This window comes from Chaetodon auriga, chromosome 17 (genome assembly GCF_051107435.1).
Source record: "Chaetodon auriga isolate fChaAug3 chromosome 17, fChaAug3.hap1, whole genome shotgun sequence".
In the NCBI taxonomy this organism is placed as follows: domain Eukaryota; kingdom Metazoa; phylum Chordata; class Actinopteri; order Chaetodontiformes; family Chaetodontidae; genus Chaetodon; species Chaetodon auriga.
In genome coordinates this window covers 20,099,623-20,112,401 of record NC_135090.1, presented here as the reverse complement: position 1 = coordinate 20,112,401, position 12,779 = coordinate 20,099,623, and the positions used below count along the sequence as shown (strand labels likewise).

The 12,779-nt window shown below is 42.8% G+C and overlaps 3 protein-coding genes across 4 annotated transcripts; all 3 read right to left on the bottom strand.

The window, feature by feature from the left end:
- Positions 1-2: 2 nt before the first annotated feature.
- On the bottom strand, positions 3-2,349 carry gja9b (gap junction protein alpha 9b). The gene has a single exon (XM_076755284.1). The coding sequence runs from the start codon at positions 2,343-2,345 to the stop codon at positions 837-839; it is 1,509 nt and encodes a 502-aa protein (XP_076611399.1). The 5' UTR covers positions 2,346-2,349; the 3' UTR covers positions 3-836.
- Positions 2,350-4,408: 2,059 nt separating this feature from the next.
- srsf10b (serine and arginine rich splicing factor 10b) lies at positions 4,409-10,227 on the bottom strand. 2 transcript variants are annotated; one of them, XM_076754854.1, is made up of 6 exons: positions 10,084-10,227; positions 8,513-8,617; positions 7,373-7,476; positions 6,304-6,475; positions 6,142-6,195; positions 4,409-5,824 (listed from the first exon to the last, which is right to left on the bottom strand). In XM_076754854.1, exons 1-6 carry the CDS (start codon positions 10,218-10,220, stop codon positions 5,596-5,598), a joined length of 801 nt encoding a protein of 266 aa, XP_076610969.1. In that variant the 5' UTR covers positions 10,221-10,227; the 3' UTR covers positions 4,409-5,595. The 2 variants fall into 2 exon arrangements, with proteins under 2 accessions (XP_076610969.1, XP_076610970.1); XM_076754855.1 differs by having other exon boundaries at positions 4,409-5,818.
- A 242-nt stretch (positions 10,228-10,469) lies between these two features.
- Positions 10,470-11,616, bottom strand: fabp10b (fatty acid binding protein 10b, liver basic). The gene is given in 6 exon segments (XM_076755042.1): positions 10,470-10,520; positions 10,656-10,745; positions 11,223-11,395; positions 11,474-11,560; positions 11,563-11,586; positions 11,589-11,616. Coding segments are annotated over 6 exon segments (453 nt in total).
- Between the last annotated feature and the right edge of the window lie 1,163 nt (positions 11,617-12,779).

The window sequence follows — 12,779 nt, the reverse complement described above, 5'->3', positions numbered from 1 at the left end:
ATCAGTCATTCTCTCCAAGTCCTAAACTGACAGTTGCTCCTCTGTTTCCAACCAAAAGCTCCTTCTTACATATTACATATAAAAAGGATTACTGCGTCATTTTTAGAACGGCCTTTAATTTTCTTAAATACATTTACATTGATATCAACTGCATGACTGAGTGTCAAGTATAAAAAGGAATATTCATACAAGAACAATAATTCTGAGGTTGCTGCTCATGTGCCAGAAGGGAAATAATTATTATTCCTGCCACAGTACCAGCGTGGAGATATTAAGCACTCATTTTCCATTGTGACTGATGCATCCAGGTCTGGGTATTTTAATGTTTCACGTTGCTGATGAAGAACATACGGGAACATAGGTCGGATTAATTCAGACAGTGTCACTGATTTTAAAGTATCTGCTTGCATAACAGCACTTTGTGACCTGAAACAACATTATAGATTAGTGGTTCATTTTCCATTCCCCTCTAATCATTCAGACAGAGCTGCTGCATACAGCCGGATCATTAAATGTCCATCTGAGTCTCTGTGAGAGACCTGGGAATGTGAGGACACAAAGCCGTCCATTGTGATCTCGTCTCCTGTTATAATCTGAAGAGTAGATATTAGATGGCGTAAGTGCTACTTATATATGATCGGAAAAAGGCTTGTTTTTGGTGTTTAGAGGATGATTTCCTGCCCAATGGGTAACAAAGGCCGTTTGTGCTTGTTTTAATATCTTTTAAAGAGCTTTAAACCAGTGAAGTGCAGTAATACAGCGTTCACATAACCCGCACCCCAACATGGCCTGTTCAGAGTTTCTGCTGCCACGCTGGTGAGCACACAGTCTGTTGCTTATATCTGCAGATCAGTTGGAGCTCGTCTGCTGCTGGCACTGCTCGCCGCTGACACTCTGCGGTTTGGCGAGGAGGCGGTGGGGCTGTTGCTGTCACGGCTGTGTCGAGATACAGAGCTCAGCTCCCCTGCAGACTCTGGGCTCTGGGACCTGCTCGGTCTCTTAATGTCTGATTTAGAGAGCACCCTCGCTCGGGGCCCGACGCAGCTGCTCCGTAGCTTCATGCTGCTGCTCCCGTGGTAGGAGTCTCCACTGTCCGAGCCGTTCCCCTCCACCAGAGTGGAGCAGTTCCACGGTGGACTGACCCTCCGTGACTTCCTCACAATGCCTGACAGTGTTGTGCAGGAGGAGGTGTCTGCCACAGGGAGGGTGGGGTACTCAGACCTTGCACGCTCCATGTCCTCATGATGGGGTGAGGGTTGTTCCTCTGGCTCGTCCTGTTTGTCTGCAGGAGGAGAGCGCGTCTCGCTGCTTGTGTTGTTGGAGTTGCTGTTTTGCTCCGTGGGGCTCGGCACTCCCTCCTTGCCATCCTTGTGGCTGTCTGGCTTTGCGCCAGGGTCTCCTTGTATTGGGACGAAGGCAGAGGAGGCATTGAGGAGAGGGTAGGTCGGCCCATTGCCCTGCTTCTCCAACAGCAAGGTGTATCCACATGGTGCTGTGGGAATAGTGGTCTTGCGACTCACAGACGTGCCCATGCAAACCTGATGCACAACCGAGTTCTTTTTTGACTTGTTGGCATAATAATCATCAAGATCGTCCTTCAGATGTGGGTAGTAGTCCAGGATGCCTTTCTTAAGCTTCTTGAATCCCAGGTGCATGATCTCAAGGAGGCTGAGGAAGAGGGAGATGCAGGCAATCGCTTGCATGAACATCATGAAAACAGTTTTCTCAGTGGGCCTGGAGACGAAGCAGTCGACCACATTTGGGCACGGTTCCCTTTCACACTTGTAAAGTGGGCTCAGGTGGTGTCCGTAGAGGATGTACTGACCCATCATGAAGCTGACCTCCACCACTGAGCGAGTGACGATGTGGGCCACATAAGTGCACAACAGAGAACCCCTCAGCGGCGCTTTGTTGAGCTTCCCCTGCTCCAGCTGCCTCATCTCCTTTTCAATCCTCCTCCGCACCTCCACCAGCTCCACATCCACCGCCTCCATCTCCCGACGGAGAGCCACTTTCTTGCAGTGGCGCTCCTTCTCCAGAGCTCGCAGCTGGTAGATGGCATGGCCCATGTACACCAGGGAGGGTGAGGACACAAAAATCACCTGGAGCACCCAGTAGCGGATGAGGGAGATGGGGAAGGCCTGGTCGTAGCAGACGTTGCGGCAGCCAGGCTGGTCGGTGTTGCAGATGAAGTCTGACTGCTCGTCGTTCCACACGTCCTCTGCCGCGACGCCCAGCACCAACATCCGGAAGATGAACAGGATGGTCAGCCAGATCTTGCCGACCATGGTGGAGTGGATATGCACCTCCTCCAAGATCCCTCCAAGGAAGTTCCAGTCTCCCATTTTCTACATCAGCAGTGCTGTAATGAATGAGGAAAAATCTCAATTATCATTTGTTAATAAAGCCCAACTGATGCAAAGTTTTTGAGGCTGAAAAATCAAGTTATCAGTGCCCTCTGGTGGACAAACTGTGTAATGACACCATTGCCTCAAGTACATTTACTCAAATACAAGCCACTTGTTTGTAGAGTACTTTTCCTTGATAATTTCAGTACATTTTTCTTAGAATATTTTACTTTTGAGTCAGATTTTGAATACAAAACTTAAGTATTTCATTGTGATATTGCAATTTTTAATACAGTAAAATACCTTTTCTTTACTGCTGAAAACGTTTTCAATTATACAACCAGTTTACACAGTTACAATGGAGCGCTAACCCATCAGACACTGATTAAAATGCTCACAGTATGAAAAAGTTGCATCAGGTATTTTAATGTGATCTTATCACTCAGCATGAAGTGAGGTGATATATTGGTAAAATTAGCAGTCAGTAATCATGAGGCATCATGAATCATGTCAAAAAATCAAACATAAATCAATAATTGTAATCCCTGATGTTTTTCTTAAGAAAGTTACTCAAAACTGAGTGTTTTCCTACAAAAAGGAGAGGAAAACATCTCTCTGTATAAGATGATAAACAGTATTTGGCTCAGTGAAATCAGTCAGAATGACACAACCTTCTCAAAATGTCATATTTACTTTGAAATGACTTCACTCACCTTTCATCTTGGATATGAAATATACCAATAAAGGCCTTTTGCAATAATGCTGCTGTTGCTGCTGAACACAATCCTAGCAGCACATCTTTTATCGTCTTTGTCCTCGTGTGTGAAGGTAAAATCTTGACTCTGGGAGAGATTTCAGCCTCCACCGCTGGTGAAAACTGCACAAAAACAAACCATCCCAGCAGACTCCAGTTGTTCACAACTTATAGCCTGTGAAAGGCAAAAACAATCAATACCGTTGCAATGCTCTGCTGCCATTTACCTTGCAGCAGTGTGAATGGACTGACTGCCAGCTCCCGCGAGTCATTAGGGGTGAAATGTGTTGCAGAATATTCAATCATTTGACACCCATTTCTGGTTGAACCCAGAGGACCCTGAGCTGTGATCCAGTGGATTCACACAGGACAGAAGTGGTACACCGGGTTGACGCCACTGATCTGACAGCGCCCTGAAGGTGGATTATAATCTGTACAGAAACTGCTTCTGAAGTGGATCGATACTGATTTCATCGTATGTCCTCATATCCTGTACTTTCACCAGCATCTGTGTTTCATAGGGAATATTCCAGCTAAAACAAACTGAGCAGTGAAACTCGAGTGCTGTCCATTCACTGGTCTGTTGAATATGTCCCCTGCACTTAAGGAAACTGGCACATCACATTTCCTGACATTTTATAGACAAAAATAATAATCAATTAAGAATATAATTGCTGGAAAAACCCTATTTGCAGTGTACCTGTGGGGGCTGATGAAGTTCAAGGAGCAGTTTTAGGGATTCTGAGATGGTGAGAGCAACAGATGTGAAGTCCTAAATCCACATCTGGATGAAACTGGCAGGTGCCAGTAAGCCTCCACCTGCATGTCATCTGCAGCTCTTGTGGGAATTAAACCCTGAACCGTCTTTAAAAAAAAGGCCTCAATTGTCTTCTGTGTGACTTCGCAGGTCAGAGCTCAGTTTCCTCGGTTCAGTCACGACCCCGCGCTCCAGCTCTCTCCACGCTGACACTGTACTTGTTTAGTCAATTTTTTTCCCCAATACAGCGATCAATGGGGCACGTCCGATTTCATACATGGTTGCTTCTTCACTGTGGATGTAATTTCAGCTGTTCCTCTCAGCTACTGATCCATTAAAAGGAAATCAATGCCTGCGGCTGGACCGGCAGACTCTGCTGGTTTGTTTTCCATGCAGACCAGTTTTCACATAACACTCAAACACCTACTGGACATCAGGGACCATCTGCTGCTTCCTCCATTATCCTCCTAAAATAAATCTAAGCTTCTTTATCTGAAGTTGATAATGCTGCGTTTCTAAGCAGAGTTTACAAACTGAAGTCACACGCCGTTTCCTTAGACTGAATGTTATCCATTTATTACTCAAAATAACAGTTTCTTCCTACTAAAGATAGAAGATTAGTAGAATAAAACATGCAGTGACAAGATTCATTCTGGAAAACCCATCAAGTCGCAGAAACACTGGTGAGAAACTTCTGTTACTCCTCTCAGACCCGAAATTTAGAGAAACGTTTCAAAAAAATAAAATAGCTCTTCCAAAGGATTAATCTTACAGAGAACACCACTAAATGAAAACAGACTCAAGGACATTTTAAGCAGTTTGTGGTTTAAGTCACTGGTCGACAAAGTTTTAAACACTTTTAAGGCCCATAGCAGCGTTTCTGTGCATTTTCGCCTCAGCGCTCACGTATTTGACACTGCTGCCCATCAGTTTCCTGCGCATTATTTTCTAATGTTTTTCTTCCAGGCAGCCACTGACTCATTTTCTGAGCATGAAAATCTTTGACTTATTGTGACTTAAAACTACACGTCTGCTTCCATTTTTCTGAGCCGTGGCCCGAGTCAGTTACTTCCACTCAGTCCACCAGGCCGATTGATGGAAACAGAGTGAAACGAGCTGGCGAGTCTGTCTCACGTCAGGAAGCAGAGCAGCGGAGTAATAAACTGATCGTAATCTCAACGTTCACTGTGGCAGATTATCTCAAGCAGGTTTTACGTTTCAGAAACTTCCAACTGAAACTGAACATGTGGCAGAAAGGTCGAAGGAACAACAAGAAAAATCTGCACTTCAGGTGCAGAAAAAAGAGGTCAGTAAAGTAAAAAGTAGCAGATTTGTTAGAAATGTGATAAAACACACAGAAACGCTGGTTTGGTTCATCAACAGACTGGATTCCTGTTAAAATACTGAATGTTCTTTTTTGCAAAAATGGGTGCATAGGGTTTAGAGAGCAAAAGTCAGTAACTATATATAAAAAAGACAATTATTCCTGGCCAACTACCACTGAACACAGAAACGTTAACTGTTTCATATCCCTATCAGGAAATCTTACCAAACAATTTCATAAAACCAAACGAAGGACCAGCATTGTTCTTAAAATGGAGCCGCAAAGACAAGCTTTCTACAAATGCTTCAGTGGACGTTACATTCATGTCAAAACAAACAAATCTTTTCTCGACAAATGACCAACTCTGGTCCATCTGACATAAAGACGGAGAAGAGGGGGAGCAGATACTGTTCTAGCGTCCTCCTGACTTGCGTCCAGCCCAGGACCGGGACCGAGAGCGCGAACGGGAGCGCGATCTGGATGCGGACCGGGACCTGGAGCGGGATGGGGAGTGTGTCCGTCTCACTTCTTCCTCGGTGTAATGGGAAGTCGACGCTGGGTTGACGTTCTCTCGTGGAGATGCAGATTTGGAGCGTGATCGAGATCTCCCTCTGGACTCTCTCCGAGGCCTCTGCCTGTATCTGACAATCAGGCAAATAATGTAAAACCTCTTGACCATTTGGACACTTCACTGTCCCATGTGTCCATGCTAAGACAACTGAGTGGTGAGCCTCGCTCCATCCTCGCTCATGATCGACTGAGCCTTTCCAGGATGCCCCTTTCATACCAAATCATGATACTATCACCTGTTACCAATCAACCTGTTTACCTACACTACAATAAATACTTTAATTGTATTTGTACAGTTAACATATTCGGACCCAGGGTGGTCGTTCTCAAGACCACGACAGAAAGTGACAAAGCACAACATCCAATCAGCATCAAAAGGAAGTCGTACCTGTCGTCCTCGCGGCTCCTGCTTCTGCCTCTTGCATACATCCGTCCACGAGAGCTGAAGACAGAAGTGAAAAATTGTTTCTTTGTCCTTCAAACAAACATTTAAGTGAAAGAACAGTGAGCAGCAAGTCTTCACTGACAAGTCACTGAAGGAAAAACTCACTCTCGAGGACTCTCCGACCGCCTGCGATGGCGATCATACGACGGGCTGCGTGATCTGTATCTGTCGTAGCTGCGGCTGCGTGAGCGTCTGCGCCGGCTGTCTCGGTCGTAGTCATCGTACCGGGAGGATCTGCCCGGAGAACGCCTTTCCTTTGACTTCATCTGGTTTGGTGCTGATGAGAAAAACAGGTGAGAAAGGTGTTAGCCTAAACCAGAAGGCAGAAACCATTTCCACGAATGACACGGAACTCCTCAGCAAGATCTCTTGTATTTTCCTGTTTAATATTTTTAGATAGGAGGACGACAGAAGGGCCAGACACTTTATTATTCTTAGTACATGCAACAAATATTGGAATGCAAAGTGCTTTCTGTCATAAGCCTGCAGAGCAAAGTCAGAGCCGCATCTTTCAGGAAGCGCCTGCAGTCAATATTTGCATGATAAGATAAAACCACAGTGAATCACAGAGGGCACAATCTGATGCTGCGTTCTGCACGACAGGATTTAAAGGAAGTTTTGATTTGTCACGTTAGGAAGAGCAGAGACAGAACCAAGAACTCCACTTAGTTCCAGTAAGCCAGGATGTGACTCATCATGAATATCTTAATGGAATGCAGCCATTAATGATAATGTTATGAGTTGCTAAACATGTGGCAGGGACATCCCAATCAGCAAGTATCATGGAAGTATTCTGCCTTTGACAGGAAACACCTGCTGAACATTTTCCTCAGTTTTTACCTTCCAGTGTGCTACCACAGCACTTTCCTGTCAAACGTAATGTTACTGCTCAGTTCAGCCATCAACATACCCTCCAGTCCACAGCTTCAACTCACCGCCTGCACAGCTGTACACATTCTAGCAGCAGAAAATCACTTTATGACTGATGCTCTTAATCTACAATGCTGTTAAGGCCCCGTGCCAAAATTTTAGCAGGCAACAGGACGTCGCTCACTCATCAGTACATTCCAGGCATCATCTTCAAGCAGTGCTGACAAACTTCTCTCTGCAGCTACAGTTCCAGCAGACAGACTCAGCACTTGGTTGTAAAGATAAATAAAAGTTTAACACTTACTCTTTCGGTCACCCTGGGCAAACTGGATTTCAATCTGCCGGCCGCACACCCACTTCCTGTCCAGGCTGTGAAGAGCATCTTCCGCATCGCGCACATCCTCAAATATGCTGAGTGGTTAAGGGTTCTGTTTGCTCATATTTTTGGTAAGGCCACACAAATTTAAATAAATGTTTTTCAGGTTTTTTTTCTCTCTCAGAGGGATTAAGTGAGTGAAGAAGAACACCATTTCCCCTCACGTAAAATATTAAAACCTCAATTCTTCTGTACTTTCATGAACTCGTGCACACCCTCTTCATTAGCAAACTATATTTTACATCAATGCCAAGAGGGATGCAGGGCATTCAACAAACATTTTCTTTAATTTGTGGGGCCTGATTTCTACAGTAAAACAGCTTAAAATGACAAATTCTGTGTTAATATTAACATGGTATAACAAATGGAAAAAAAAGCAACACACAAATACACGCTCATCAGATATTTGTAGAGATAAAAGATGAAGCAAGCTTTGCAAACACTTAAAATAATCGTCACAGGGATCAGGAGCACAAATATATAAACAAATCAAATACATGAATAGCTGATTAAATTGCTTTGATTAAAATCAAAATGTCATCGATATCACAGGGAAAGCTGATTTTGCTGTCATGTCAAATTTGTGGATTTGTCTTGGGAGGATACAAAATAATTCAGACTTGTTACCTTTGCCCATGCTGGACTTTGAACTTCATCTTGATCTTTACACTCTTTAATCGACTCCCACAGAGACTTGGGTTTCCTGCTTGCCTTTTCCTCTTAAACCTCTTTTCTTTTCCCAATTCTTTGCCGCCATATCCAAGCTTTGTCTCCGTTCCCTTTTCCTCTTCATGCTTTACTTTCTCTTTTCAACCTTTTCCCTCCCTCTGATCCTGAAGGTCTGTGTGACTTGTCTTTACAGCTACTCTATATGGGTCTTTGTTACTCTTTGTGGCCGGTTCCACAACTGGACGCTTTTACATTTTCTGAAGCAATAACAGAGAAATATGTGTGTTAGATATTCAATCAAATTACGTGCAAGTAAAAAGCATATCTTCTCTGCTGAAAGGAAATTAAAATTTGTTAGCAAGAGCACAAACACAGTAAAAACTCATTGGGAAAGGATATTGAATGTATGCAAATCCTCTTGGTTGACGTGTATAGAAGTCAAGTGGGATGTAGACATCTACTATCGGCCCATAGCGGCCAAACTCACGCCGCAAATCCTCAGGCCTGAACACCGTAAATACAAGTATGACTCAACTGACCATCATGGGCAACTTCTAGCTGCATCATCAACCAGTAACAACAGCTGGGAGAGTAGCTGATGAGAGGGCTAAAGGGACAGTTCACCCCAAAACACAATAAAATGTTTGACCTCTTACCTGGCGATCAGACACACCTGTCTGTATAATTTCTGAGTTATAAATTCTGCTGTTGTTCAAGAACATTTTCTATTCTATGGGTTATATTTTGTGTTTTGGGATAAACTGACTCTTTAAGATAGACCACTTTGTTAAACATGCACTTCAACATAAAACCCACTAACGAGCCTGACATAAGCAGATGCAGCACTGTTGCCCCATTCAGGTTAGATTCATATCAGGTGTAAGTGTGAGCACAACCTTTCAGCAAATAAAAACTAATTACATCTGGATTGCATGGGTCAAATTGTCACCGCAACAAAGGGAAAAGCACAGATTAAGATCAGCATCGACATGCTTTTCCCAACATTCACACACACTGTGTAAAACAACACCAGGCAGTTATTGATCATATGCAATCAGATTATGATAAAGTAACTGTGGTCATTCTGGTCAATTTTGGCCTGTTCTGACTTTTGTCTCCTGTAAACTGTTAAATTAAACTAAAAACCAGCATTAAAATTTATTATTAATCTATCTGGGCCAGTGGATTTTAAAGCTGCCAATCCGTCCGTGTTGTACTTAGATATATACATATATACATATATCCTGACGCGGTGTTTCAACACACAGTAAATGTGCATAAACGTATATAGATTACCGTTGTTTGACAAAGTTTTCTAAATGAAAGCTAACCTATTTAAATGTGTTGCTACGCTTTTATTAAATACACATGAACGTGTAACATTAACTTCACTGCAGGATGGTCTGTGTGTGCACAGATGTTGATTAACGTTACAGTGTAAAGCTAAGAGGGTTAGCATACTAACGAGGGAACGCTCATTATTATTAATAACGGCTAACTGAAATTACGGCACGTAAGATAACGTTAGCTAAGGTTGTTAAAACATGAAGTCCAAACATTTTTTTGTACAAGTTGGACATTTTTTAAATGCAAATAATCAAAATGTTTGGCTCCTGAAACGTTGTTGAGTTGCGTTGTTAGCGTTAGCTTATTTATAAACACGAAAACGTGCCGTCAACGTGCAACAGAAACGCAATGCAAACAAAGAAACGTTACCATGACAAATGAAGTCTTACCACAGACCAGTTATTATCACAGCTTTTGTTTTATTTTAACTATATGAGTGAAATGTGATTCTGCTACTAATATTTCCCACATAAAAGCGCTCTGTACGCTGGTTTAACATAACTTGAGGCTCCGTCGACGAGGCTAACTTTAGCTGCTAAGCTACAACAACTAGCTACCATTAATGAGTTGGTTAGCGTTAGTGGATGATCTGTGGTTCTAATGGCGTCTGAATGTGGACTCACCTGGATTCATCGGAGATGTTACGGACAAACAAAGACGTGTTTGGGGGCCTCATGTATCTGGCCATAAAGTTACACTCACTCAGCAGAAGAATTTTTTTGTGAACAGAAAATCTGCAGTGAAAATACGTGACGCGCATGCGCACTCACAAGGCGCCTCTTAACTCTTCTTCTCAAACAAAACTCGGGCAATAAATCCCACAGCGACCCCTGCTGCTTAAATTCACCTACACCACCTGCAGCTGAGGCAGAAACGACTGAACAACAACAAAGGAGTTTATTTAATCATTCAAATTTATTCATAAATGCATTAGGCTTTTTTCCGCTGGCGGTATTTCCAGACGGGCTCCTGCTTGACGCTGAGTGATCCATTTGGTGCCTGATGTTGATCAGACTCGTTTGCTTCTGCTGATGAAAGTTACAGAGCCAGCAGTGATAGTCTGGAAAAGTGAGGTAGCAGAGACAGAAAGAAAACATGGCTGATTCACATTAAAAAAAAAATAGCCTCTCACTTTCTGTCTAATACTGAATCCCTCATCCTTACGGCAGTTTTCAAAAGAATTAAAGCCACCGACCTCAACCATGTCATCGCCCTGGATCTCTCTGACAGAAGTGAACTTGTCAGTCACAGCAATCAGCTTCCCATTCTCCTCACTGACCATGCACTGCTCAAGACCAAAAACATTGCATGAGGCAGTCGATTTCAAACTCGTTGTACAACCACAGAATAAATCATGCCTCCAGTGCATAAATCAGATTCATTTTTCACAACTGCTTCAGGTGGACACAGACACAATTCTCTCCCACTGTAGTAGATTGATAGCGAACTCAAGAGAAGCTTCATGGCATTTCCTCAATGAGCATCATCTGTGTTTCTTTTATGTCAAAAATTCACCCATCCACCCCAAAAATGTTGACTTGTTTGGTTAGTATACTGAGGAGGATCTCTGCATCATTTACAACATGTACTTTACTTCAAAATGCTGACAGGAGTCACTGAAATTTGCTGACTGGAGCCTACATAGATCCCTGAATGGAGACACTTATCTGGGTAAAATATTGGCACTATCAGCTGACATACAACTATCATGTCTTCACTTCTGTGCCCGTAATATTCATGAAGAGTTTGAGGCTTGAATCACCTTGAACTTCTTCCCATCCAGAGCGGTCATCTCTGACTCCTTCCCGATGCTGAATGAGTGGACTTTGGTGCAGATGGGAGTCTTCATTGTGCAGGTGAAGTCTTTACCTTTCTGCTCAATCACTATCACCGGTTTGACATCCTTTCGCATTTTGACAACCATTTCAGGTGCACCTTGAAGACATTTTTTTTTTAAGTGTGATGCATACATACATAGGCAAATAAATCCTTTAAATATGAAAACATTCTTACCGATTGCTTTTAAGAAATCCTCAATGTTTTCCTCAGAATAAACTTTCCAAGTGCCGTTGAAGTCCATGTCTGCTGGTCGTGTTGCAGGAGGATGTTTGTTGTTCTTGTTGTCTAACGCCATCAACCACACTGCTGGTTGGCATGCTGGGGACTTCAGAGTCCCTGTTATTTGGACCGGGATTTCCAGTGAGAGCCATGATGGGCTGAATTTATCTTAGTCCTTATTTACAGGCTGTGGTGCAGCATCTTTACAGACTGGAACAACAGATGTAAAGTAATGTGTAGTTGATGCATGTGAAGATGTTTGCACAGATCGATGAAATCCAACAAAATCAGAGAATATCAACACTGAGCTTTGGCAATGGCATACCTTTATTTCAGACAAGAATTAAAGCTTTCCTGCATTTGACAAATACTTGTGACTTGAGTACTATTTTTCCTCAATATATAAAAATACTTCAACTGGCAAACACACAGAAAAGCAAATACATTTTAAGGCAAACGTGCAGGCAGCAAAAGCTCAGGCAGTTCAGTGCTGTGAAGTGCAGATGTGAAAAGGTGATTCACCTCCCAATAAACATCTCGAAGCATGTTCAGTCACCAGGAACACAGATTTGTGAAGCGTCGGTACAAAAACGTTGACAAACTCGATTAGTGCTGGAATGTTACTGAAGACACTTCAAAAAAACTCAAGCTCACAGAACAGTCACATCGTAAATAGAGCACATGTGGAGCACATTTCGGACAGAAACACTTTTCTTTGTGCAGAGGGCATCTGTTAATACTGCGCCATGTTGCAGTCCCTGAGAAAACATTGATCAGTCATGCAGCGATGTTGCACACAGTGCTAAGCTTCTTCACAGACCTCGGTCAAACAGAAATTGCAGTTTATTCTTGACTTTCAGCTTATTTTAACCTTCTGGATCAACAGATTTGAGCTCTCTGTTTCACCAGGATAAAATGTGTTTGTTCTACGCTCTTGTAGTTTTTAATGCTAACAGCGTAGCCTGATCAATAAGGATTTCTGCGGCAGATACTGATTTTGATATTTGAAATTTCTTAAGATTGAAAAAATCGGGGCATCTTCTTCTCAGATTATTATTATTATTATTATTATTATTATTATTATTATTATTATTATTATTATTTAAAGAATTTGGACCAATAAATAAACAAAGGGGACACCATACAGTTAAAAAAGCCCAAAGGCAGCTTATACTTCAGGTATACTTCTTCAGAGCTACTTGTTGGACATTCAAACAGCTTCAGACACCCCTTCACCAAAATCCTTCCCGAGCATCGCTGA